The sequence below is a fragment of the Neomonachus schauinslandi genome, chromosome 3 (assembly GCF_002201575.2).
Source record: "Neomonachus schauinslandi chromosome 3, ASM220157v2, whole genome shotgun sequence".
Lineage (NCBI taxonomy): Eukaryota > Metazoa > Chordata > Mammalia > Carnivora > Phocidae > Neomonachus > Neomonachus schauinslandi.
The window spans coordinates 83,729,250-83,756,499 of record NC_058405.1 but is presented as its reverse complement, the minus strand read 5'-3'; the positions used below and the strand labels follow the sequence as shown (position 1 = coordinate 83,756,499).

The following is a 27,250-nucleotide window of genomic DNA, read 5'->3' as shown; positions in this document are numbered from 1 at the left end:
GGCCTCATGTGGGGAGAGCACCCCCAGAGGAGACAGTGGCCTGGCCTCCTGGAGCACAAGAGGGATAGGGCAGGGGGGGGGAAGTGTCTACAACGGATATGGAACATGGCTTCTCCAATCTGCAGGGCTGCCAGGACCAGGGCCTGACCAGCTTGTGGGCAGGGGGTGGGCAAAGGGAAATACAGGGAGAGGCTGGGGTGGGAAGGGCCGTGCATGTGGGTGCTAGGGAGCCACCGAGAGCATTTCTTCCAACTCTAGTTGAGAATCTGAAGGTCTGAGTCCCCTCTCCTGGCCATACAGAACCACCACGGCCCCAAGATATGGTTCATGGGCAGCAGATGCAGTCTGCCGTGCTCTGGCCAATGGAGGCTTGATTGTACTTTTGCACATGGGGTTGTGGGAACAGTGGGGTATGAGCCCTGAATAAATGTCCAAGTGATGAGCCCGGGGCCAGGGACAGTCTACCAAATCTCAGAGGGTCAGAAAGGTAAATGGGGCGGGGGAAACTCTCCTCCTGTCTAGCTGGTCTGGCTAGGTGGTCACCCCCAAAGGCCAGTTGAGGGGGGAGGCTTGGACACAGGTGGCAGCATCCTTGGACACAGCCTTCCCACTCCTGGGATGCACTTTGCCCACAGAATGGGGGGTAGTGCATGTGGGCCCATCTCCCTGCAGCCCTCCTCAGCCTGAGGACTAAGGGAAATGGGGGGGAGGGGCCCCAGATGGTGTGCTTTGATCTCCTGACCCAAAGCATGAAGCCAGACTGTGCGTTTCGACCTTGGGCCCGAGAGAGAGTGGACTTCCCAGGGGAAGGACTAGAGTCTTCTCGGCTTCAGGCAAGGTGGGCCCTGACTGTTGAAGATGGGTGAGCTAGGAGCTCCATTCCTGAGGACACCTCAAGGGGCTGCCTGTGTGCCCAGGGAAGGGGTTCACTCAGGCCCAGGGACACCAGGGCCACCAGAGGCCAAGGGACTGCCTGGGTGGCCTGAGCCTGGGAAGGCGCCTGGAGCTGGTGTCAGGCCGCTGCTGGCCTGTGGTGGTGAGAGAGCAAGCAGGGGTGCATGGTGGGGGTAGGACGCACTCCTGGCGGGGCGAGTCTCATCTCCACTCTCTTTTTCTTGTCTTCAGACCTCCGGCCGCTGTGAGTGAGCTGAGGCCAGGAAAACGGGGACGCGACCTGCTCCTGGCCCCTGCCTGGGGCGTCCCTAAGCACACTCTCCTCCGGCCTGGGGGGAGTCGCACTGGTTGATTCCTCACAGCCCTGGTCTGGGAAGGAACCGTGAGAACCAGCCCCGCCAGCGCCACGTCCCACTCCCTCATCCTTGTTCAGCACGCATCTACCTTCTGGAGAGCGCATCTGGGACCCCCTTCCCACCAGAGTTCTAGGGTGGGGTGGTCTGTCTGTCTCACTTCACCTCCCCTCTCCCCCCCCCCCCCCCCCGAGGGCCCACGGCCGGCCACCACTACCACTTCTCGATGATGTGGCTCATGTAGTCCTCCGTGGGCACTCGGCCCGGCTCCTCGGCATCCTCCCGCGGCAGCGCCTCCTTGGCCCGGTGCAGCAGGCGCTCCTCCCGGCTCTTGAGGCGCTGCTCCCTGCGCTCCAGCTGCCGCTTGTACTGGTAGCGCTGCTGGAAGAGGTCCTTGGCATAGTCGTAGAGCTGCATGTCCAGGTCGTTGAGCTCCTCAATGCGCCGGATGGTGTCCTCGTCCACCTCCACGCCGCCCGCCCGCGTGCTGTTGTACTGCATGAAGGGCCGGATGAACTTGAGGTTGAACGTCCGCTCGAACAGGTACTGCGTCTTGCGCTGGAACTCCGTCAGGCCGAAGAAGGCCATGCCCCGCAGGTTCTTCTTGGCGCTCTCCAGCAGCAGCTGGGCCCGCTTGCCCTCGGGGATGAAGGACAGGTTGTAGCAGCCCACCAGGCTCAGGTCGGCCAGCATGCGCACCTGGCGGTTGTTGGCCAGGTTGTAGGGGCAGTCCATGAACTCCTGCAGTGTGCAGCCCGACCAGTCCGTGCCCTCATAGCAGGGCGGCAGCTCCTCGGGCGTGGGCGTGCGCCCGTCACACATGTGCAGCGACGTCTTCCACGTGGCCCCCCGCTGCACGTGCCGCCACTCGCTCAGGTAGCGGGACACGGGGTCTCGCAGCAGGGTGATGTAGTAGAACTTCCTGTAATGAGATGGGGACGGGGGTAAGGTAAGGGCACAAATCTGACTGCTTTGGGTGTATCCTGGGGGACCCACCATTATGTCCTCCAAACAGCCACTTCTGAGTGAGAAACCCAGGATCGGAGAGGTGACCTAACCTGCAAAGGGTACACAGTCACCCTTGTGTCTGTCAGCCGTGACCATCACGGTGTCGTCCTGTAGCGCCTGGCCTCAGTGCCTCCTGAACCCTGGGCCCAGGGTCTTCTCCTGAGCCCCAAGGCCGCCCTCCTGTCTGCTCACTCCTCAGGAGGGACAACCTGTCTTTGCCCTGCGGTGGGGCGGAGTAGGGGGCCCCAGAGCCGATGCCACCTGGAACCAGTGGTTTAAAGAGCTGCTCACAGTGGCTGGCTAGGTGCTGTTCAAGGGGCCACTCGGCAGAAGTCACTCACAGTCCCAGGCTGCACGTGCAGGCCTGGTCAGGGCCTCCAGCAGGCCCACTCCAACCCCGCTCCAGTGGGGCAGAGGCGCCAGTAGACCACCCAACCCAGGACCCTCGGGTGACCCACCATTTATCCTTGTGCCCCAGGAACTGCTTCCACGCCAGGAAGTCAGGCATCCCTCCAGATGCCACCTCCCCGCGCTGTATGGAAGGGGCATCCACACCATGGGAGAAATGACTCCCTGTATGACAGGCATGTCCCTGCCCAGCAGGATGACTGGCCTGATGGCACCGGGACACAGCGGACAGTGGGGCGGCTGCCAGATGTTCCTGTGACAGGCCTGGAGTGGGTGGGTCCACCCCAGACAGGTCATTCCTGGAAGCCTCTCCTCCTGGGCTGGGAGAACCGGCGGCCTGTGCCCGGTGGGAGCAGTCCCAGGCCAAGGAGCGCCACTCCTGGGGTGGGGAAGCTCCCGGAAGGAACTGCCCCCTCTGCGCCAGACAGCAGCGTGAGAGTGCATCCACACTGCCCCTCCTCACTGAGGCCCAATGAAGAGCACCCAATAATTTCCCGCCCTCACACTGCCCCCTGCGAGAGCTGCAGGGGCACAAAGCACCTCGAGGGGCCTGCTGGCAGTGTGCGGATCTGACTACACAACTCCCAGGGGGCCCTGGGGGGTGGGCATGGCAACTGGCAAAAGCAAAGGTGGTGGGGTACAACTGCAGGTCACCCCAGGCTGAGAGGGGAGTAGCTAGAAAACTGCAGGGGGGCGGGTCTGAAGCACCTTCATTAGGGGCCTCGGGATCCCCCAAGCAGAGCCAGGCGTAGCCTGCCAAAGGCTCCGGGGTGGGGGTGGGGGGCAGCAGAGGGAAAGACTGGTCCTTCTATGCAGACTGCTGAGGAGACAGGGCAGCAGTCGGCCACCTGACGTTCCCTGTTGCTCCCATTGGCTGGTACTGGGTCACCCTGGGGACAAGGCAGACAGTGGAGAGCACCTGGGCAGTGGGGGTCAGGGGCGTCTTCCTCAGCAGAGAGTGGAGGGCAGGACGGCGGGCATCCTGACCACCAACTCCTCTCTGAGGCCTGGGGTCTGCTCTGTGATTGCCGCCTCGGGCCCTCGTTCGCACTGGAAGCGCCCTCCCCACGTACCGGGCCCCAGCCTCGGCACTGACTGCTTGCTTCAGGTGCTCCAGCTCCCACAGTGTGGGGAGCCCTGCACCCCACATCTGACCCCAGCTCCCGCGGGACACACTTCGGGGGCTCTTGCTGCCCTTGGCAGATGCACAAAGGGCCACCTGCACCCTCCTAGGCCCTCTGTGACCAGCGGACCTCCTTTTGACCCTCTCCCTGGCTCCTGGGGAGAAACCCCAGGGCTTTGGCACAAGCTGTGTTCTCTTCCCTCTCTGCTTCATCAGCTGACTCCGGCTCATCCTTCAGACCTCAGCTGGTGCCACCTCTGTGGGGCCTCTGTCCCAGCGGTAACTTCACACTGACCTCTCAGCTCACTTGACCAGAGCCTCCCTCAGGGGAGGGAGTGGGCAGGAAGGAAGCTGGCTCCTGTGTGTGTGCTCGGCAGGGCCAACATGACTCCCCAGGGTCGAGACTGAGATGGTCAGAGGATCCAAGACAGAAGGCGCCTCAAGGAGGTCACCTCACACAGCACCTCAGCCCCCAGTGGGGGACATCAAGCCTGAGAGGTTACGCCGCTGCCTGGAGGTCCCCAGCAGCTTCAGCACTGGGGTGGGGTGGGTGGCCTCTCCTCTGCAGACCCTGGTTCGGTGAGAAAGCCCCTAAATGTGGCCAGGACAAGAAAGGTCAGTTCATTTAAGGGTCAACTTTTTAGGAATGCAGTAGAAGACATTTATAAATCCTGACCATGTCAAGTGCTTCTGAAGAGGCCAAGACAGACGGACACACAGGGATGCACCCAGAAACACACCTATGAACAAACACAGCCCCATGTGCAGGTGTCCGCTGCCTGCCCTTAGGGGAGGCATGTGCCCTTAGGCCCCAAGGGCAGGCTGAGGGTTACCGGGACTTCCTCCACTCCTGGAGGCCTGGGGGGCCCTGATCACTCACATGGAAATGGGCCAGCCTGGTAGTTCCTCCTGAACACAGAAAACCAGAGTTTGAGGTGTCAACTGACAGAGAGGCTTGTCTACTTGGTGCCAGCCAAGGCCAGCTGGAGTTCAACATGCCCCAAGGTGACTTCTGAGGGCAAGAACACACCGGGCACACAGAGCACGGGCACCCCTCCCAGCGTGTGCCCCCACGGTCTTCAGGCTAAGGTCCTGTGTCCCACGATGGGGGCAGGCCTGGCAGAGCCCTCGCTGCTCCCACACCCTCACGGGTCCCTGTGGTGGGAACAGGGCCATCAGCCCTCCCACCGCTGGTGCCTCCAGGTCCTGGGGAGACCAGGTGTGGCCGTCCCCGAAGCCCTTGGCTGTGAGTCTCTCCTGTTGTACTGATGTTGGCCATCGAGGTAACGGTTACCCAGTGACCTACAGCTGCCATCTGGACAGCCAGGACTGGTGGGAGTCCTGTCCATGGAGGCAGGCCAGCCTGCTTTTCAAGTCCCTCTGCTCCCAGCCCACGAGGCTGTGTGACTCGCCCAGGGTCACACAGCAAATCAATAGGCAGGACGAGTTCAGGCTGCTTCCTCAAAGCCGTGAGAGCTGGGCTGCCAGGGTGTTTGAAGGCTTAAGGGCCCATGGGTGGGGTCACCGAGGGGTCTCCAAGGGTACAGTAGGCGCTGGTGTGTCTGGCAGGTTCCAGAAGATGCAGATGAGTCTTCTGGTCCTTGGAGCTTCCTGTTTGTGGTCCCTGGTGAAGCCCTGGAGAAGCTGACTCCCTGAGCCTCTGGGGCTCACGTTGACCCCACAGCACCCTGGGCACCACGTGCGTGTTAGGCAGAGTGCCTTCTCTCCTCGCTGCATCCCTGGATGCTGGCCCAGTTGGGCAGGAACAGGGGCTCACCCATGCTACAGTGACTGGGAAGGGCATCAGGATGGCTATGTGGCACCTTCTCCGTGCAGGACATTGCCATGCCCTGGGGAATGCCCCCCCCGATTCTGTCCCCCCAAGACATTGCTTATGGTGGAAAAAAAGGGCTCAGGCAGACTCTGGAACCTGCTCAAGGGGCCAGCAGCCCCAGGCTCCAGCTCTCATCTGGGCAATGCAGGAGCCCCTGCAGGTGCACACACCCATAGTCTGTCGGCCCCCTCAGGAACTCATGAGCCCGACGCCCACCTCCACCTTGTCCGCCCCGGTCCTCGCTCACTGCTGCCATGACACAGCAGGCACCTCTGGCTACAGGCCGTCCTCTGCCCAGGAGCCCTGCTCCTGTCTCCCTCACTCTGCCCTCCCTGCCCGTTATACACACCACCAGACACACTGGCTGTTTATGTTCTGGTTTATTGTCTGATGGAAGAGGGAATAGGGGCCCTGTCCAGAAATGAACAGGGGGCAGAGTGTGGTGTGGGCCAGAAGAACCACCCCAGATGCCCGACCACACACATCAGGCAGCTTCCTGCCCAAGATGTGACCTGATGTACATTCTATGAAGGTGCCAAGGGGCTCATGACTCAGGGATATGAAAAACTGGGCAGGGGCCAAACAACAGTCTGCACTCTCACTGTTGTCCCCAGCACCTGCCCTCCCGTGCCCAGAGAGCTGCCACCAGGCTAATCTAGACCCTGCCCCAGAGCACAGTTCTTCCTGCACTGACATCTGGGGTCCCCCTAAAACAGGGGGCTTTCTGCCTATCACTCTCCAGCAGGATCTGTCCATTCAGGTGGTCGAAGTGCCAACCGACAAGGTTTCCAGAAAGAGGGGAGTGAGGAGGCAGAGGGGAGGAGATGAGGAAATAATGAGAATTGGAGTATATAATTCATTTAGCCTGAAATGGCTCCCCACGTGCCCAGCAAGTGAATGTGGGGACCAGACCCAGGATTAAAGAGATGACCCAGGCAGCACCTGGACAGAGAAACGGAATACATGAAGAGGACTCGTTGTCATAAAGTGACCCACTTTCTCTGTAGCAATACCACATGCTACAAATCAATGAAGCCACGGCTTCAAAATGCTGAGGGAAAATGACCAGTGACATGTCAGACCCCACCAAGCTATCAAGCAAATGTGAGGGGAGGTTGGAGACATTTCAGACATGCAAGAACTCAGGACATTTATTTTCCATAAATCTTGTTTTAGAAAGATATTGGACTAGGTATTTTATTTAGTAAACAATAACAACAAAGAATTTTGCATGGGAGACAGGAACTCCAGCCCAGGAGAGATCGAGGGTGTCAATTGTGCATCCCACTGGACCTCCCAGTAGCAGAGGGGCAGGGGTTCCAGGAAAAAAGGGGCATGGACAGATTACCTGCTGCATCAGAACATTTGTGGAAAAAAATTCACATGGAAAAAACTACGTTTATGAAGATAAAAAACGAAGCAAGTAAAAAAAAATAGGGCTATCATTAATTCCAGGAAAAAACAAGAAGTAATATAAAAAAAGAAAATAAAGCATTCTATTAGGCAAAGGAAGTAAACAATGCTTTTAGAGACATCATAATGTAAACAGCGACTATTGATTTAATAAAAACTTGAGCTTTTTACTCTACTTGGAGGCTGGGTGGGGTACGGAGAAGGATGTGCAAAGGCTTAAGAACATTTAATCTTCATCTACCAAAATAAAAAGCAAACAGATAATGTTTAAATCAATAAATCAAGAAAGAGGATGATATATTATTTAGAAATATGGAAGTAAGTACATGAAGAATACTGAAGAGCTGCAAGTGATAATTTGGGGAGGATGGAAAGGAAAAGCAGATCTGTTGGTTTTTACTATAAGCTTCCTGGAATGATTTGTCTTGAAGCCTATATGTAGACTATTTTAACTAAAACATTAAAAATACAACAATGAGGAAACTGGCCAAAAAAGCGTATGGAAAGATGCTCCCCTTCATTAGTCACTGAGGAAATGGCACATTGAGCCACTAGTGATACCCACTAGACAGGCAAACCAGAAGCGGGCCAATGCCAACTGTGAACAATTGCTTATGGGACAGTTGTTATGGACTGTCTTCACTGAAAGCTGAAGGCACACGTACCCTGTGACCCGTGATTCCTCACCGGGAGGTGTGGGTAAGGCTGTCCATGGCTGCCCTGCCCGTGACCGCCCCAAACGTCTGCTACAGTGGCATGTGTGCGTAAGCAGTGGTATATTCTTCCGCTGGAATACTGCTCAGCAACGCAGATGAACTCTAGTTACAACAGCTCGGGTCAGTTGAAGAAAAAGCAAATTAAGAAAATTCCACAGAGTATGATGATACTATTTATCATTTCCAAATATAAACACAGCCACAGAAAGTACTATTTAGTGATACATACATAGATGTTGAAATTATTTTAAAAAAAAAGGTGATGAGGTGATACACACACAAATTCAAGGCAGAAGTCGGCCTCGGTGTGTGCTGGGCTGGGCGGGTGCTGGGGACGGCACTAGTACATGGCGGCTTCCAGGGCATCAACCACTCCCTTAAGGCAGGCAATGGGGGGGTGAGGGTTTATGTTACGTTTTACTTCTTGCAAACATTATGCAAATGCCTTTGTATGTTTATAAAACACTTTGTGATAAATAACAGTTAAAAAAAGTTTTACAAACCAAACCAAGATTCTCCTTAGCAGGCCTTGCAGGTGAACTATCATTTCTGTCAAACGAGGAGCCTCAGTTCTCCAAAGTGCACCAGTCCCCTCTACTTTTGCTCCCATGCTCCCTCTGCCTGCAACCCCCCCCCCCCCGTTTCTACTTGTTAACACTGCCACAGCGAGTAGGGCACCCCCTATGGGCATCAGCTTTGGCTCGTGAGCTAATCATGCATCAGTGAGCAGGCTGCTCTGTGGCCTCTCTAGGAAGGAACCGCAATTCTCCGAAGATGGAGCATCCAGTTGGTGGTTGGCTTCCCACCCAGGAGGGCCTTGGGGTGCAAACAGGGTCAGCTCCACTCTGGGGGCTCCCCTTCAGCACTGCCAGTCCCAATGCAGGGACCCTGTTTAGTGACTTGGTTGGCAAATGATGCTATTTTGGGGTGGCAAGCTTCTGGCACCTTCTCTGAGCACAGCCCTAAACCATGTCCTGGCCTAAGTGGGTGTCCATGGGACCCTGACCTCCAGGACAGGTCTCTGTGGAGCACATCTGCCTGCTCTGCCCTGGGACAGGCCCGGAAAGTTGCCCAGTGCACAGCCCAGCCCAGACTGTCCTGCCTGTGGCTGGGACACTGCCAAACAAGGCACATACTGGAACTGGAGGGGTGACGAGGAAGCCCTGCCCACATCTTCTCCCCTGAAGCCTGAGGCACAGGGGGTGCTCACCACCACTCATCCAGTTAGTGCCCTGCATGGCAAAGGACACAAACTGGCAATGCCCCCAGGTCCCTCACACCAGCAACGGCAGCCATGGTCACTGAGGCTCATAGCATGCCAGGCACGGCCCCGAGGGGTAGGGGGGTGGGCAGGCCTTTCTTCCCTTTCACAGAGGACAAGTTTCAGGCTTAGAGGGGGACTATGGCTCTCAGTTATTCAGTGTCCAAGTGCTCTGGGCTGGGTGGGACCCACAAGGACAGTGGGAGGCGACAAATGGGGGGAGGGCGGAGGGTATTCCTTCCAAATGGGGCAGGGTCAGGGGGGCTTCTCGGAGATGGTGGGGGCACAGCCTATTGTGACTTGAGGGGGGCAGTGGAGGCTCAAGGTGCAGGCAGGGCCAGACCAAGAGGGGTCTTGTTCATTTGATAGGAAAACCAGCTCAGATGGGTAATGGCATGGGGTGCAGCATTCACATGGATTTCAAAGATAAAACATGGGATTTCAAAGAAATTTTATGCTGTGACGTAATTCTAGTCTGCATGGGCTGCAATCACTCCTGACAGCCCACAGGATTTATTGCCTGTACCATGCATTCTTGTGTTTGATTACTTAGGTTTAATGCTTTCTGTGCACTTAGCTGCTCTGACATTTTCGTGTGCACTGGTTTAGCGCATCTCATAATTGTGTAAGATCCTAGTGGGCAAGGAATGTGTCTTGTTCCTGAGTCCAAACACTGCTGTCAGGCAGTGGCCGGCTCTAAAGTTTTAAGTCTGAGTTTTTTTTTTTTTTTTTTTAAAGATTTTATTTATTTATTTGAGAGAGAGAGACTGAAAGAGCACATGAGAGGGGGGAGGGTCGGGAGGGTCAGAGGGAGAAGCAGGCTCCCCGCCAAGCAGGGAGCCCGATGCGGGACTCGATCCAGGGACCCCAGGATCATGACCTGAGCCGAAGGCAGTCGCTTAACCAACTGAGCCACCCAGGCGCCCTAAGTCTGAGTTTTTACAGGACAACTCTACCCCTGGTGTCTGGGAGCCCTGCTTTGTTGACAACATAACACAGTCTCTGGAAAAATTCTGCAAGGTGCGGCGAATGAGCTCTGAGTTCCTTCCTGGAGGAGAAGGTGGTGGGCAAGTGGGTGACAGCCGAGAGGCGGCTCCTGCTCAGCTCTGGGGCTCGGATCAGGGAGATGGCACCTTCTCACTGTCCTCAGGAGCTCCTCCCCCTCCCACCTGCCCGTGGGCATCAGCCAAGTCAGCCCACCACCGTCTCTGTATAGCTCAAACTTTATCAATTATGTGACAACTGGGCTCGCAGGGGTGAGGTGAATGAATGGTCTAAGGCCAGAGCCTGCACCTGCCCCCTTGCCCTTCCCACAGGTGACACCAGTGGCCAGAGGCAGCTTCACTTTCCCTTTCCTGCCTCGAGAGTGTGGGTTTGATCTGAACCCCATGCCTGAACCCACCCACTCCCTACCCTCCCCTGGCAGCCCAGGGCTCTGACCAGAAACCAGACTTTGAACCTGGCTCAGGCAGAGAGAAGCCCCGAGCTGGGTGAATGCACAGGATTCTGTGGCTGGGTGAAGAGCTGGTTGGGCTTTAGCTTTGTGCCCTAACAAGAAGGGCTGGGATGTGGCAAAGCTGTTCCAGAATGTTGGCTGCGCGTTGGCTACCCAGGAGACGTGGAAGCCAGGCGGGGAGGAGATCGTAGACACCTACCACAGACTGCCAGAACAGAGCCGCTCGTAGGCGAAGATGTGTGGAAGAGCCCCTGCCGACCCCCGAGCTGCACTCTGTGATCGCCACCCAGCAGGCAAGTGTATGATTAAGGGGCTGCTTTAGGATGGTGAGGTTATGGATTCTTGCTAACATTTTATTATAAACATTTTCAAACTCACAGCAAAGTTGAAAGTCTAGGGAATACCCATATGCCCAAATGGGTTACTTTAATATTCTAAGATTTTTTATTTCTTTGTCAGAGAGACAGGAGGAGAGTGAAACAGAGGGCAAGCACAAGCAGGGGGAGCGGCAGACAGAGGGAGAAGCAGGCTCCCTGCGTAGCAAGGAGCCCGATGCGGCGCTCAATCCCAGGACCCAGGGATCATGACCTGAGCCGAAGGCAGACGCTTAACTGACTGAGCCATCCAGGTGTCCCTACTTCAACATTTTTATACATTTCTGTATTGTCTACAATGAGTGCACACTGTTGAAATAACTGAAATAAAGGAACAGGCATTATAAAAACATCTCTGCTGCCTGGTATGGGGTGCTGGTGCATGGAGAGGCCACAGGAAAGGGTCAGTTTTGCGTTGTTCATCGTCTGTGACAACATGCGAGCTGGCTGGCATCTCAGGCGCGGGCATGCTGCCGCTCACCTTCCTGGGCTGCAGGCTCGTGCAGCAGGAGTTTTGTGAACGAGGGTCCAACCCACCAGTCTCTAAACTCACACCCTGAAATAAAGGCAGATTTGTCTAACCAGTGACAACAGAGCTGTAGTGCCCTAATTGCGAGTGAGGACACTGTCATTTACAGCCAGAATTATAAAGTTTTTGAAAGAGAAAAAAAAAAGCCATACTACTGTTATTACTTCTGGATACATAGACACTGGAAGAAAATTAATGCCATGGGTCACAAGAAGAGCCTCTGGAGGACCAGCTCCTTTTTCCCCCTAAGGTTGACCTTTGGGGGGGTCCCAGAGTGGCCAGGGAAGCTCCGTGAGGGGTACTCACGCCCCCTTCCACCCCCAACTGTGTACTTTGGCCTCTCAGGGTCCAGGAATCCCTATTCGTGGGGACAGAGGCCACACCATGAGGCCAGGATCTACTCTGAGAAGTATCTGGGAATTCAGAGGGAGGACTGAGGAGAGCTTGCCCGGGTGGGTGAGAGCTGACCTGAGTACTCCAGCCCTTGCTCACGGGCTGGCTGGGGCTGGTGTGCTGGGAGCTCTGCCTCCCCAAAGTCTTGCTCTGATTACTGTCTCACCCCAGGGCCTGTGGGGCATTGCAGGGCAGGGCAGCCGGCACCCTCACCAAGGCCTGGGTCCACATTACAGGAAGGAAACGACAACCTTCAGGGCGGCTGGAGCAGGGAGCCTGACCTGCTGTGGTTAGCTCACTGAGCTGAGCCACAGCAGGACTGCTTGCTGCTGACTCTAGGCCAGGTGCTGGTGGCCTAGGACCCATGCCTGACAGCACCCAGCAGCCCAGTCCTGCTGTTCTCACTGGCCTGCTGGACTTGGAAAGGGCGGCTTGTACACCAGGCCAGCTCTGGGGAATGGAGCTCATGCAGTAAAATGACCAAGCACCGAATCCAGATGGGGGATTTACTGCCTTACAAAAATGCAAGTCTGATATTTAGCTCTGATTCCCCGAGATTGCCCTCTGTGGGGCCGGTGGCCGCCTCCTTCCTGTGACAGGAAGAGGCCCACAGGTGCAGCTCCCCAGGGGGAGCAGCTGGCTGGCTGGCTGGCTGGCTGTCAGCTGGGTCACCCTTCCTCTCTGAGCCAGGATCCTCATGTGCATCCTCAACAGGGCCTGGCTGGTGAGCAGTGCAGGCCGAAGGGAGAGGGAGCAGAGTGGGAGGGAGAGGTGAGGCCTCTCAGTGCTGGCATGGGCAGTGGGAGGATGGACAGGAGGAGATGGGCCAGTTCCTAGGCAGTACAAGAGTGAACCAGCACCTGACACAGCGAACGGACTGCCCACTGGCTCTGGCCATGACTTACCTCCCCGCACCACACCCAGTGCCGCGGGAGCAGGCCCCACGTGGCACCTGCAGCAGAAACCTAAATCACCAAATGCTGAGCTGGCAGTGGCAGGCTGGGGAGCCCCCTCCGAATGTATGGTAGAAAATGCCTGTGTAAGGCCATCCCTTTCTTAGGTAGCGTGTCCACAGAGCAGCTGTGATCAACTGACTCTGCTTCCAGAAATACCTGGGTCTGTGATCAGGGGCTGTGAGTGCAGGAGTGGCCACTTTCCGCCCCTCCTCCCAGGACAGGTAGAGCCCTCGGCTGACACAACCCTTGGCGAAACACCAGAATGGGAGCTCTGGGGTAAGCGAAGTCTGACCGAGCCCCTCATCGACCACACAGTGACCTGTGGGGGCAGCTGGAGAAGTTGGGGGGTGGGGGTGGCTTGCGCAGAGAGATAAAAGACTGGCCCAAGACCACCTGGCCCCTGAAGGCTGAGCTGTGCTTGGGCAGGGCCTGAGCAGCAGGGCCTCCACCCATGTGCCTTGCCGTGCCCCTCCAGCAGGGGGCGCAGCACACTAGGCTGGCCTGCCGCACCCACCTCTGGCAAAGTGAGGAGGGCCTCCTTGCCTCACCCCATGAGCTAAATTCCTCCAGTGGGAAGGGAGTCTGGCTACAGGGAGCAGCACTCACATGGGCCCCCAGGTGACTCCTCAGGCTTAGGAAACAGCAAGGAAGTGCCGAGGAGGAAGAAGCCCAGGAAATGTTTTACAGCCAGGTGTGGCTGTGTGACTAAGTCTGGCCATCTGGATGTGTGTGGAGACAGCTGCCTCCCCCTGTTCTCCTGCTGGCTGGAATGTGGATGTGCCTGCAGAGCGCCAGCAGTTATCTTGGATCGTGAGGCAGAAGCCCTACTCTTTGGGGATGGTGGGACTGACAGAACCTGGGTTCTCGGTGCTTCCTGTGGCTGCACCATCACTCGGGCCTGCCTACACTGGGCTCCTTTTCAAAGGGAGGGGAATAAATGGCTACTCTATTTTGGTCTCTGAACCTAATCCATCTATTCAGGGCCAAAGCATAAGGACTGGGGCGTGATCAGAGGGTAAGCTCCTGGGGTGGGGCCAGCCAGGTCTGGGGTGGGGCCCGGGGTGTCAAGGGCTCAGTAACGACTGAATTAATTTGGTGAACCTCAGTGCTTTACCATGGTCATCCTGGACACTCAGAGACATCCGGTGGAAGGAAGTATTCCCACTTTACAGATGAGGAAACCAGGCCCACAGAGGTTAAACAGCAAACCTAGCCACCGAGCTGGCTGCTGGTGGTGCTGGAGTTCGAGCCCAGGCCCACCTGGGCCCAGACCGTAAGTGCCTGATGAGAACTGCTTCCCCACAGAGCCCCAGCCCCCAGAAGGCATGCACATGTCGCCCGGCAAGGCTGGCCCCCAGCCACCTGCTGACCACTCACCAAACCACAGGCCAGGAGCGGTGGTAGTTTTTAAAGTAAACTATGAACACAATTTCCAATCCCTTTCCTTTAAAGCACAGTGAGCTCATTAAGAGTCCGAGCAGTCTCCGTAAAGAAAAATACCTATCCAGACCAGCAGCTAGGATGCACCGACACGGAGCGCTACGCTTCACACGGCCGCTGTGACTGTCCTCCTGACACAATTTCCCTGGGGCGCTGGTCACGGGGAGCAGACAGAGCCGAAGCCCTGGACTTTGGTCCGGCCCGGGCAGTTCCTTGCTCTCCGCTGGTCCTGCAGGGCCCTCCAGCTCCTCCTGCCTGAGGCCAGATGGCCACTGACACTGCCACAGGCAGGGAGCTGTACTGTGTCCCCTGCCGGGAAGCCTGGTGGGTGGAGACCTGTCCCTCCAGGGCTGTGGGATGCATGGGTGGCGGGCGTGACTCTCACAGGGCAGGGGCAGGGCTGCCATGAGTCCCCACGCCTTCCCCATTGCTGTCACACAGTCCAGCTCCCAGGGAGAAGTCCGTGCCCCGAGGAGCCCCCACCGGACGGAGGAAGAAGGCCCAGCTAGAGGCCCTAAGTGTGCCCAGGGTACACGAGCCACGTGGGCTCACAGTTCCAGACAGGCCTCTCTGACCTTGCCCCCACCAACTTCCAGGGTCTCTGGGATCAAAGGTCTTGAAGACAGGCAGGGTGTGTAGGGGAGTGGTGGTATGGCTCCCCACGCTGTGCACGCCCCACACCCCAGGGGCTGGTTTGCACACCTCAGTCTGGTGCTGGGCCCTTACTGTTTAGGAGGAGTTGTCAGAACAAAAGGACACAGAAGCAGAGCTCTTGTGTGGGGGTGTCAGCAGGCCAGGGTGACAGGGGCTGTCTGACCAAGGACCAGTGGAAACTGAGGACGGGGCCTTCCAGCAAGCATCCTCCTTCCAGGACCTTCCTCAGGCATCCCCTGCCTGCAGGTGCGTGCACTGACTCCTCTAAGCACATGGGCACCCCTGACTGCCAGTTCTTGCCTGCTGCCGGCTCAAGCTGAGTGAGGTCCTGCTCCCCACAGGGAGTGGTACTGGGAGCTGACAGCCCCCACCCCTTCTCTTCATCGCGTGCCCCCAGGTAGGCTTCCTGGTTAGGAGGCTGGGAATGTCAAGGGGAGACTGGGGTGAGATGGAGCTCTCTGCATTCAGGTTGATTTGGTCAGAGGCATCCTCATGGAGGGAGCTGCTCCAGTATCAGACTCTGCTGGCTCTCTCCCCTACTATGAGGCCTGGGGAGAGTGAAGACCCCTCTGAGCCTTACCTACCACCTCCTGCCCAACCTCCTGTAAAGGCCTGGTAAAAAGGCTGTCGGTAAAAGAGCGTTACAGCCGGGATGGTGAGGAGCCTCGAGCCCCAGGCAGATGCACAGAGTGCAGGCAGGTACAAGAGGTGGGAGCCTGGTGACCTCACCTTTCTGCCTCAGGGCTCAGCACCCCGTCCTGGGCTCCATGGTCCCCTCGGTCTTCTTCTTTTCTCCTTCAAAGGAGCACCTGCCACATACAGGACGAGTACAGCTCTGCCCTCCTGTAGCACTGGAAGGGCTGGAAGAGTGGCCAGTGCCCTGAGTGGAAAGGGTGGGTGCCTAATCCCAGCTCCGGGTCTGATGGGGCCTCTGAGGTGTGACATCTGAAGGACAGGGAGGAGCAATCATTCCTGACAAATCTCCAGAGGAAGAGGAGGTGGGATGGGGAGGGCAGCGCACAAATGCAGAGGGGAGTTCGTGATTTCAATAAGGGAAGGACACTGTTATTAAACAGTGGGAAAAATAAAATTTCTGTTCAGAAATTCCAAGTTGTTGACAAAATGTGAAGAAAAACAAGTGGGTTAGTTTGGGCTTAGGAAATACCTCAACAGCCCCTTCCTCCTCGCCTGACAACATCTGTAGCAGAGGAAAATATTCCCTTGTTTACAAACAAGGTTAGCCAAGCTTTAGGAAAGTAGAGCAGGCGGCCTCAGCCCCCTGGCTCTGTGGCACAGAGAATCTGAGGCACTGGCTGGGCAGGCACCATGCCCCTGGTTGGACCCCAGAGCAGTGCATCCTGGAGCCTGAAGCCCTCGCCTTCTTCCTTGGGGCAACTGACCAGGGAGTGGGGCCCCATGCCTGGGGAAGCCCAAGCTTTTTTCCCCAAGGCCCCTGACCTTTGTGATCCTGTGGGCCTCTCACCAGGCCCCTGGGAGGCCTGGGGGGCAGGAGGTGACTTAACCATCAGGCCAACATGCTCTGTGGGGTGCCACACCCACCACACCTGAGCTGCCACAGATTGCGGGAAGGTCCTACGCCAGGGCTGGGGTGCCATGAGGGGCCCTCCTGGCTCCAGCCTGTGTGTTAGTCACTCTCCATTCTTGACCAGGGATGATCCCCCTTCCCTGTAAAAGCATCTCAGGGGACACATCTAGGACCTGCGGCTGGGGGTGCTCTGCCGAGGAAGTCTGGTTAGGGCTGCTTTCCCTGGAGATGCACTTGCCAGCTACGTGCAGGGCTACGTGCCACTGTGCACAGTGAAGGCGCAGGAGACCCCCAGCAGGCCTCTTGCTGGGGAGCCGTTCTCCCGACAGCGCTGACACCGGAGGTGTCCGGGGGCTGGACAGTGAAGGCTGGGGTGCCAGGCCCACAAGTGCCTCTCCTGGCAGGCGACCAGAAAGGCTGTGGCTGCTCGGGGCTCTGGAAGCCCTGCCCTGGGGCGGGGGGGGGGGGCACGTCCTCCCAGCAAGGCCAGGCTTGGGGCTGCTCTCCACCAAACCAAGTGTGGACCTTTCTGGAGAGCTCTTCTCCCATGAGCAAAGGACTGGCTGATGGCATCGTGGGAGACTGCCTGCTATCCCCCAACCAGTCACGGCTGGGGTCAGCCCCAGCCCTGGACTCTCGCCTGAGCAGCACAAGTGGTGCTCTGCTCTGGGGGTGAGAGCCACCTCCTCACGTCTCCTTTTGCCCTCCCGGGCAGTGCTCCAGCGAAGTCGGGGCTGACCAGCAGGTGACCCCAGCCAGGCCTCCAGACCCCACTGCGCTGCTCACAGTGCACGGTGGCTGCCCCTTCATAACTCACGCCTGCCTGCCTGGCACTTCCTGGCTTCTGACACCCAGCAGGTGAGACTTCTGCCTGAACACACACACTCACACCTCGGGGTAAAGGGAAGGTGACTGTGCCCTACTCCTTCCCTGGGTGGGGCCGTGTGCTTGCTGACTCAGCCCGAGGCCTGCCTCCAGAGCCTCGGCCTCTGCTTGTCATCAGCTTGAATCCCAGCCGGGCTCATGGGCTTGCTCTTGCAGCTTCCAGACCTTTGCTGAGGCTCTTTCCCCACATCCACACAGCCCGGACCTGTAGACCTGCCACGGCCTCCTGGATCCAAGGAGGATGAGGCGGGGACCCAAGGAGGATGAGGCGGGGGCCCACGAGGGAGGCAGGAGGCAGTGCTGGGCCCCGCCAGGCTGGGCAGCACACGTGTGGGCTGAACCTGCTCCTGCCATTCACTAGGCAATAATAGCAGCTTCTGGGACTCTGTGCCAAGATAGCTCCTACAGCTAAGTCCGAGCACGGAAGGCCCATGCAGCACGATACAGCTTGGTGGGCACGGTCCCTGCCAGGCTACAAACAGCTCAGGGCTTAACTCGAGCTCAGGGGCACACAGCTTGATACCTGCGCCCAGCAGCTCCATGGCAACCGGGCCACGTGGCCCTTCTGGGGACTCTGCAGTAACACGGGAGCATACATGTGTGCATGATGAGCAAAAGCACCCCATCAGAGCCCGTGTTACAACTTGATGCCATTCTGGAAAACACATAAACCGGGCACAGATGAAATGCAAATGCAAAGGGGGCTGGTCCCAGGGCCTAGTGCTTTTTCTTCTGCGTTTCACTTTTCTATTTTTGCTATTTTATATGAACAGGCGTGTATTATGAAACAAACAAGATACAAAGAGTAAAAGCCTTTTATATACCTGATACAATCTGATTTTTCTCACAGGAGGTGCAGAGTCAGATGCCTGGGAAGCTCTGGGCCTCCCCAGCAGCCACTAGGACGTCTCCGAAGCCATGAGACTACCTGCTGTCTGCTTTTCTAGGGGTCAGGAGGGCCGGAGCTGGTCTGAGGACCACTGGGACTTCCTTGAGGCTCAACCCGCTGACCCCACAGAGCCTCTGAATGGACAGGAGAGGGCGGACACTCCCTTTTCCACATGCACCCCTCACCTGCACAAGCACACAGTGTGCCAGGGAATGATGAGGCTTTGTGTGTTCTCTGAACGCAAACTATTCTTCCCCAGACAGAGCACACGCTAAACAGACTCATTTGAGGCCCAAATTAACTGCAGTGTCCCACTTTCTTTCTTCCACCCTGTGGTCCCTGCTGACCTAGCTCTGCTCTCCCAGGGAGGGTGGCCACCTCCGGCTGATGTGTTGGGAGAGCTGCCATCTCAGCAGCGACCCTTAATCCTGGGGGCTGGGGACACCAACCTGTCTCGAACCATGGACCCCTCCATCAAGTGCTTCTATGGGGGTGGGAGAAGAGAGGCTGATGCTTGGTGTGAGGAGTGGGGCCTAGAGGGCACTCACTAGCTTTGCTCCTACAACCTCTGGGGTAGGTACCACCATTAGACCCCCTCTGTAGATGGGCAAACTGAGGCTCAGGAGAGCTCCTTCTGCCAGTCTCCTAGCTACCAGGGGCATCCACACCACTGAGCAATCCCAGATGCATGGTCTCTGAGAGGAGCTGGGCAAGGCACAGGGTACCGAGTGTGTGGTCTTTTAACTTGCCAAAGGCTCTGCCACTTAGCAGCTGTGTGGCCCTGATAGGTAGCCCATTCCAGGGCCCCTGGACCCAGCCATGAGGAAAGGAGAGAAAGGCCTCTAGAGAACAAACAGCCACAATGGACTCACCTGCTCTTGCCAACCGTGGGTGGGGGCACCAGGAGAACATGCAAGAGAGAGAGAGAAAAGCCATCAGTCATATATATAAAGTGTAAGTAGCCCTTCACCTTAACAACAAAAAAATCACAACAGTAGTTAAAAATCCTCCTACGAGTAGTCAAGTACTGAGAAATGTCTGCAGCTTACTTTGAAATTATTCTGCCAAAGAGAAAGAAAAAGCAGACACGCATATAAGTATACCTACACGTGTACGTGTAAGCACGTACGTACACAGACACGTGCCGGTACGCGGAGCAAGAGAGCTCATGTGCACGAGCGCGGGAGGTAAGTATACCTACGCGTGTACGCGTAAGCACGTACGTACACAGACACGTGCCGGTACGCGGAGCAAGAGAGCTCATGTGCACGAGCGCGGGAGGTAAGTATACCTACGCGTGTATGCGTAAGCACGTACGTACACAGACACATGCCGGTACGCAGAGCAAGACAGCTCATGTGCGCGAGCGCGGGTGCCCCAATGCCAAAACAGTAACATTCGGTGTGTCTGGTGTAAGGTCGAAGGCTTTACTACTTTGTAGGTTCATTTTTCAAAATAAAAAGGTGGTGGGTGTGGGGGGAAGAAACTCCTACAAAGAAAATGCCAGGCTATTTCTACCAAATTTTTAATTTTTTTTTAATTTTTAAATTTTTTTATTTATTCATGAGAGTCAGAGAGAGAGAGAGAGGCAGCGGCAGAGGGAGAAGCAGGCTCCCCGCCTAGCAGGGAGCCTGATGTGGGACTCGATCCCAGGACCCTGGGATCGTGACCTGAGCCGAAGGCAGACGCTTAACCATCTGAGCCACCCAGGCGTCCCAATTTCTACCAAATTTTTAAATAACAGATTATCTAACTTTACACAAACGCTTCTAGACAATGGGAAAGGGAACCCCGCCCAACCCATTCTAAGAGGCCAACATTACCCCAGCACCAAAATCAGACAAACACAGGAGAAGACAGGAAAATTACAGCCCTTTTCATTCACAATGCAGATGTAAAAAACCCACACAGAAATCTTACTAAATCCTATCCAGCAAAACACATGGAAGATACCACACTATGACCAAGTCACATTACCCCAGGTATGCAAGGATGGGTTAATGCCAAAAAATTCCTAAATGAGATTGATCATATCAATAGATCATAGATCTGGACAAATGGATAAAAGACGTTTGCTAACATGAAACACCTATTCCTGATAAAACTCTCAGTAATGAGGGGCGCCTGGGTGGCTCAGTCATTAAGCATCTGCCTTCGGCTCAGGTCATGATCCAAGAGTCCTGGGATCGAGCCCCACATCGGGCTCCCTGCTCAGCGGGGAGCCTGCTTCTCTCTCCCACTCCCCCTGCTTGTGTTCCCTCTCTCGCTGTGTCTCTCTCTGTCAAATAAATAAATAAAATCTTAAAAAAAAAAAACCAAAAAACCTCTCAGTAATGTAGCAATAGGATGAGATTTCTCTTAACCCGATAAAGCATACAAAGTAAACTAGAAGCAACACAGTCCTCAGGGAAGAGTCAGATGCATTCCCTCTAAGACGGGAACGGGGTGAACATGCCCACGCCCCGTTCTGTATGGGGGGGGGGGTCTCACCTCATACAATAAAATGACAAAATGGAGCCTGTCTGTCCATCTTATCTTTGCTAAACACCTATGTGCAGGCACTGGGCTGGGGGCTTCACCCTAGAGTCCCAACTGCAGGAGGGACCTACTTCTCCTATCCAGGGCCCTTGTCCCAAGTCCCAGAGGGTCTGACAGGAAAAGGTCTGGCTTGCTCTCAGAGGTCTGCAGGTGCTGGAGGTTTGGGGCAGCCACACCACTGGACGAGTGGCAAGAGGCAGCGGCCTCATCAGCTGGCATCCTCCCTGCTCCCAGCCTCCCGGGGGCCAGGTGTCTGGCAGGAAGGGCCCCAGGCACCAGGTGAGCTCAGCAGGTGCGTCAGCCAGAGTGCCTGCTTCCGAGTGAGCTTAGCTGGCCTCAGCCCCGAGGGGGAACCCCTGGCTGTATGACATGGGGTCTCCAGAGGCCAATGCCTTCCTGGAGCAAAGCAGATTGGGAGGGTCCACATGGAGGCAGGATGTGGGGCCAGGGCCTCTCTAAGCCTGTTTCCCTGTTTCATGGCACCAGCCTTTGCTGCTTTACATTAGCTGGACCCTTCTCCGTCTGTGGGAGGTGTGGGTATGCTCAGGAAACAGGTGGCAAGCAGGATCCCTAGAAAGGCCTCTGGACAGACCTGCAGGAAAACCATCCCTGAAAGGACATGTGCTGTAACAGCTTTGCCCCAGGGCCCAGAACACAAATGGCCCTGGGCCCCGCTCACACTTTTATGTCAGTTAGCCAGGGGCCCACAGGCTCATCTCCTTGAAAATGGTTCTTGATCCTCCCTTTCCTCTGTCCAACTCTCACTGCTCAGGGTCCTCCAAATGCAAAGTCCTCCTGAGCCCCACCTGGGTGAAACCCTGCCAAGCTCCTTGATCCCAGGAGAAGACCCCTGCCCTCCTGGTGGAGGAGCCAGACCTCGTCTGGGGTGGAGGGAGCCAGGTGGGGGAGGAGGCTGGGAGAGGAGAGCAGGAGCAGACCCACATAAGCCCCAGGCCCTCCCACTAGCACAGGAATCAGCTTGGGTGAAAGGGGTGGGACAAGGGGCCTGACGGACTGTTTCCAGAGGCTCTGCCTATCCCCCCCCACTTTTTAAAAAAGATTTATTATTTGAGAGAGAGAGTAAGAGAGAAGGAGAGAAGGAGCGTGCACTCGAGAGAGCTGGTGGGGGGGGCAGAAGGAGAGGGATAGAATCTCAAGCAGACTCCCTGTTGAGCGTGGAGCCTGATGTGGGGCTCAATCTCATGACCCTGGGAGATCATGACCTGAATCAAAATCAAGAGTCAGACGCTTAACCCACTAAGCCACCCAGGTGCCCCACCTGCCCATCCTTTCTTGGAGTCCAAGCCCAGTAGGACACTGGCTAGGACAGGCTCCTAGGCTGGGATTTAAGGAAACCCGGCAGCCCATGGGGCAGGGACACCCATACCATGTGCAGACAAGGAAGGAACAGGCCTCAGCCCATACCAGCCTGGACACAGAAACAAGCCAGGGCTCAAGTCCTGAACTGGAGGGGAAAGTGTGTTCTGTGCCCAGAAGCTCAGAAACCTTGCTTCCCATGAGAAGCAGGCAGGAAATGCCCATGAGCTGGGCTTTCTGGGGCATGGTGATGGGGGTGACAGGGGAGGATGGTGCAGGGTCGGGGGTGGGGGGAGGCGCCTGCAGGAAAGGGCCAGAGTTCTCCTGGCTGTGGGCACTGAGCCCGGGCCACCTTGCAGGGATTGGGCCCAGCACGTGGGTGGAGACACTGAAGCAAAAGGAGCAGCGTCTGAAGAAGAGTCAGGGTCCTCCAAGGGCTGAAGGCTAGGGCACGTGGTGCGAGGAGGAGGGCCAGTGACTCAGTGGGCACATGGGGGGCCGGCTCAGGGGGCAGGTGGGGTGCCGTCAGCTGACGGGCTCCAGCTGGAAAAGATGGCTTGACTCACGCAGGAGGGTGCGTGCACTGCAGGAGATTCTGAAACAGGCAGCCTCCCAGCGGGGCTGTGGAAGGGCTTCTGCTGTCCACATGAATGCCCCTGGTCACTGGTGCTCCTCCTCTCTGGTAATGACAGGTCCCCAGCACCCACACGGTGCCCGCCCTGCCTCCCCATTGCTGGCAGCAGAGAGAACTATGGGAACCTCCCTTCCAGGCTCAGAGACTGGGGGTATGCCAGTGTGTGGGAGCTGGGGAAGGAGGGTCATAGCCTGGACCTAGTGAGCGGGACACTGCAGGGCCCTGACCACGGAAAGTCACATACCCCAGGGCATCCACAGACAAGACCAAGGGGCTGCAGCACAGAGTGGCCATGCCCTGGAGGGAGGGCCCCACTCTCTCCTCCCCCTGGCCACACCCTCCCCCCAAGGTTCCCAGCTGGACACGTGTGTCTCCCCAGGCTTCAGAGTGGGCAAAGCCCATGGCTGAGGCCTGTTGGTGGAATTCCTCGCGGGCCTGGCTGGCTGGGAGCTCAGGGTGGGTCCAGGGAGAGCCACCCCTACTACCGCTGAGCCCGGTGCAGCTGAACGCAGGCCCTCTCAGCACTTCTGCGGGGCTCTAGGGGTCCCAGGAGTTATCTGAAGACACACACCCCTTCCACGACCAGGTCCCATCCTGTGCCACGGGTGCCCGATCAGCCCCACATCACCCCCTTGGGAGCAAGGGCTAACACATCAAGGGGGGGGGGGGGTCGTGCAGCTGCAGCCATTGGGTGTGGCCAACGGTTTCCCTCTGCCTGCCAGGCCCCCAGCAGAGTGGAGCTCCTTAGGGCTCCGAGTCCAGGCTGGCCTCCCTCCCCTGGGTACCTTCCTCCTGTCTGGCCCTGTGTTCTCCTCACCCACCTGCCCCGCCCCATGCCTGCCCCTCCAACTCCGTTCCAACTCCTGCTGCAAATGAGCCCCCGAGGCTGCCCTGGGTGCTGGCCCAGGCCCAGGCCCAGGTTTGGGGTCCTTTGTGTGGCTGTGCAAGGCCTGTGGGTTTCTGTCTTCATGGTCCTGGCGGAGCTGCTCTCCTCTCCTTCCAATGCCCCCTGCACATCGGCCTCCTGTCAAAAAGCACTGTTCGTCCCAGTCCGGTTTCAGCGAACCTCCTTCTCCCCTTTTATTTCCTCTCAGACACTCCTGCCCTGGCCCACCTCTCAGCCACGGGCATGTCACACAACGTGGTTTCTTCCCCTCCCAGCCTGTCCCCCACCGGCTCTAGGGCCACCTGGGGCCTGGGCAGAGCGAAGACTCAGAGAAAAGCCAAGGCGCTAAGTCTTGGACTAAGACTGACAAAAGGGCAGGCATTTGCTCCATAAAACCAAGAGGAAAAGCAGGCAGTGGTGGCTGCCACCCACCTATCAGCCAATTTCCTCGCACAGAGCTGGGGAGGTCAGCAGGGCAGCTTCCAGACTTCCCAGAAGCCACAGCTCCGCCCCCACTAGGGCAGGGGCCTCTCTCTGCTGAGGAGGGCGCGGCAGCAAACCATGGGCCCCGAGGGGCCTAGGGATGGCTCCTCTGCTTGCTGAGGCCACAGCCTGAGGGCACGCATGGTACCCAGGGGACCCGGGAGAGGAAGGCCTGGCGAGACGGCGTATGGGTCAGGACACGCTGGAGCACGCATGAAGGCCCCAGTGCATGCCCTCCTGGTGCCCACACCTTCTGTGAGCCACGGCCGGTCCCGCCTGGGGCTCTGTGGTGAAGTCCACAGGGAGGGGTGGCCTCACCAGGCCCCACGGGGGACTCAGAGGTGGGAACACGTACCCCGACATACTCCTAAAACTTCTCAAAGTGGGGGAATAAGCACACAGCCCACAGAGTGTCTAGAAGGTTAGCAGCAGGGTGGTGGCCTCCACCCCTCCAGGGGGCTACTGTGGCCCTTCCTGCCAGCTGAGAAGGCTCCCCTCTGTGCATCTGGGGCCTCATTTGCCGAGCAGTGTCCCCAGAGGCAAAGGCCCCTGCACTGTCCCCGAGCTGACACCAACCTCGGTGGGAATCAGGAAACACAGCCATGTAAAGGTGGCAGGCCAGCAGGCGGCACCAGCTGGGTCATAAGCATCCTGCCTGTCATCAGGAGCCCCCGCACCCAGGAGAGAAGCACTAAGTCTCTTACCGCCTGAGACCCGGGAGCCTCCAGAGCCATAAATGACCCTATGTAGGGCTCCCTCATAAATCCAGGGTTTCTGAGGCCGTGAGAACTCGGCATGCACCCCCAGCCTCCTGCAGGTTGGCTTGCACAGGGCCTACAGGACAGACAGGTGGAGAGGACGTCAAAGGGGCCTGGCATGCAGAGCCCACGTGTGTGCGGCCTCAGGCCACTGGTGAAAGGCGGCACCTCATACACCTGAGCGCAGACATTTTCAGGGCTGCCCACGGGCGCTGAGAACTGACAATCAACCCTCCGTGGCAGGAAGCTACATGGAGGCGAGGGCTCCGTAAGCAGGGGTCTGTGGCCATGCTGAGCCGGGCAGAAGCTGCACGGCCACGTTAGACCTCTCAGGCGGTGGGCGGTGGCAGTGGGCTGGGCCCAGTGGGGGGTCCACCTGAGACCACTGCAGGGACAAGCCAACTGTGATAGCGGCCCCTCCTCAGCTCTGCCCGGTGGCCAGTGGGCCCAAGGGTGGGGACCTACCCCGTCCCCTCTGCTAAACACCTGTCCCAAACTCCACTAAGAGCTGTCCTGTGCCTCTGCCTTCCCCAACTTCTGGGCCCACAGTCTGGCCCGGACTTTGTCAGACTCCTCCCCTGAGGCCCCAAGTCAGGGCTCTCTGCCCAACTTGCTCCGGTGCAGAAAGCGGACTCCTGAAGCATTCCTGCTGGGAATATAAATAGTACGGCAGGTCCTCAAGAAGTGAGACATCAAATTACCATATAACCCAGCGATCCCACTTCCAGCTATACACCCAAAAGAAGTGCAAGCAGAGGCTTGAACAGAAATGTGTGCACCTATGTTGACGGCAGCACGACCTATGACAGCGACAGGTTGAGACAACCCAAGTGTCTGTCCGCAGACGCATGGGTAAGTAATATGTGGTCTATGCATCCAACCGCGTACTGACCAGCCTTGAAAAGTAAGGAAACCCTGACACGTGCTACAACGTGGATAAATCTTGACAATGTGACGCTAAGTGAAATAAGCCAGCCACAAAAAGGCAGATCCTGTAGATTCCGCTTATGGGAGGTATGTAGTCATCAGATTCACAGACGCAGAGAGTAGACGGTGGTTGCCAAGGGCTGGAAGAGGGGTCACTAGGAAGTTAGTGTCTAATGGGCACAGTTTCAGCTGGGAAGATGGAAAAGTTCTGGAGATGGATGGTGGTGATAGTGGTACAACAATGGGAATGAACTTAAAACCACTGAACTGTGCACTTCTAAAAAATGGTTAGAATGGTAAATTTTATGTTATGCATATATGAACACAGTCAAAAAAAAAAAAGGCTCTTCCATGATGGGGCATCTGCAGCCAGCCCCGGGCCAGGCAAGTCCTCAAGAACAAAACCACGGCAGGCTTCTCAGGAGAGAAGCCATTTCTCTGGGTATAGTCACCCCAAGGGACCCTCAGTGACTGCGTGACAAAGGCGAGTCCACACAGTGAAACCTGCCCCCAGAGGGAGTGTGTTGTGGGGGGGTACTTCCTCAGCTCTCCTGGGGAATGACAGGACCAAAGAGAAGACCCAGAGCACCAGGCTTGGCTTTGGATGGGGCAGAAATGCACACAGACCCAGCCCAGGACTCGGGTGTGACCTGAGAACCCCGTTTCTGTTCTTTAACTGGACAGAGCAGGAGTTCAGCAAGCACCCATCCCTCACTGTGAGGACAAGGGAGCACACAGCCCCCTCTTCAGCCTCTGTACCACGCCTCACATCACATGTGATACTGGTGACCCGAAGTCCACTGGCTGAGGGGACCTCACACCCCTAACAACCCTGAGGTGGTGCTCTGCTCCCCTGTCCTGTGAATGAATGAAATGAATGAAATGAATGAACAGGCTCTGGAAGGCTCTGGTCTGGCCCTTGGCTGCAGGACCAGAGCCCTTTGTCCCAGCTCTCAACAAACTGCAAGAAGCCTTACCAACTACAAAAACTGCGAATTCAATCTTATCCCAAACCAGACATCTTACGGAAGATGAATGAATAGCTCTCTTACCCAGGACCCTTCCCCTGGGTTCCAGGCACCCCAGCAGGCTGCATCATCCATACCAGCCCCATTTGACAGATGAGGAAACTGAGGCACAGACAGGTCACCCTTGCCTGAGGTCACACACTGGTGAGGAGCACAGTGGGGCTTAAGAAGGGCTGTCTCTGAAGGTCAAGACCTAATCTGTGCCAGGTCCTCAGCAAAGGGCGAGGACACATAAGTGAATCATGGTGGCCCAGCCTGCCTTGAAGGACTCCAGCTGTTGGTGGGACAGAGGCCAACAGGGTGGGGGCTGTGGTGGAAAGCAGCTCATGGCCCCTCACCCACGCTCAGCCCTGCAAACACTGTCCATCTGCCAGGCAGAGAAACGAGGTCGACAACAGCAAAAACGCCAGCCCCCAGCAGGCAAAAAGCCTACACCGCATCTTGGGGCTAGGGACCACTGGTCCCCTTCCTCCCATCCAACCAACATCAGGTTTCTCTTTTGAGGCCCAGGTTGGGACAGTGGGAGATGTCAGGCCCTGGTCTGGAT

At 57.0% G+C, this 27,250-nt stretch overlaps 1 protein-coding gene across 1 annotated transcript in view; it reads right to left on the bottom strand.

Moving 5' to 3' along the window:
- Window positions 1-1,449: 1,449 nt before the first annotated feature.
- The window catches only part of HS6ST1 (heparan sulfate 6-O-sulfotransferase 1), a 41,848-nt gene continuing 16,047 nt past the window's right edge, over window positions 1,450-27,250 (bottom strand). The window contains exon 2 of the mRNA XM_021695838.2: window positions 1,450-2,169. Coding sequence (XP_021551513.1) covers window positions 1,461-2,169 — 709 coding nt within the window. The 3' untranslated portion in view covers window positions 1,450-1,460. The remainder of the gene's footprint in view (window positions 2,170-27,250) is intronic.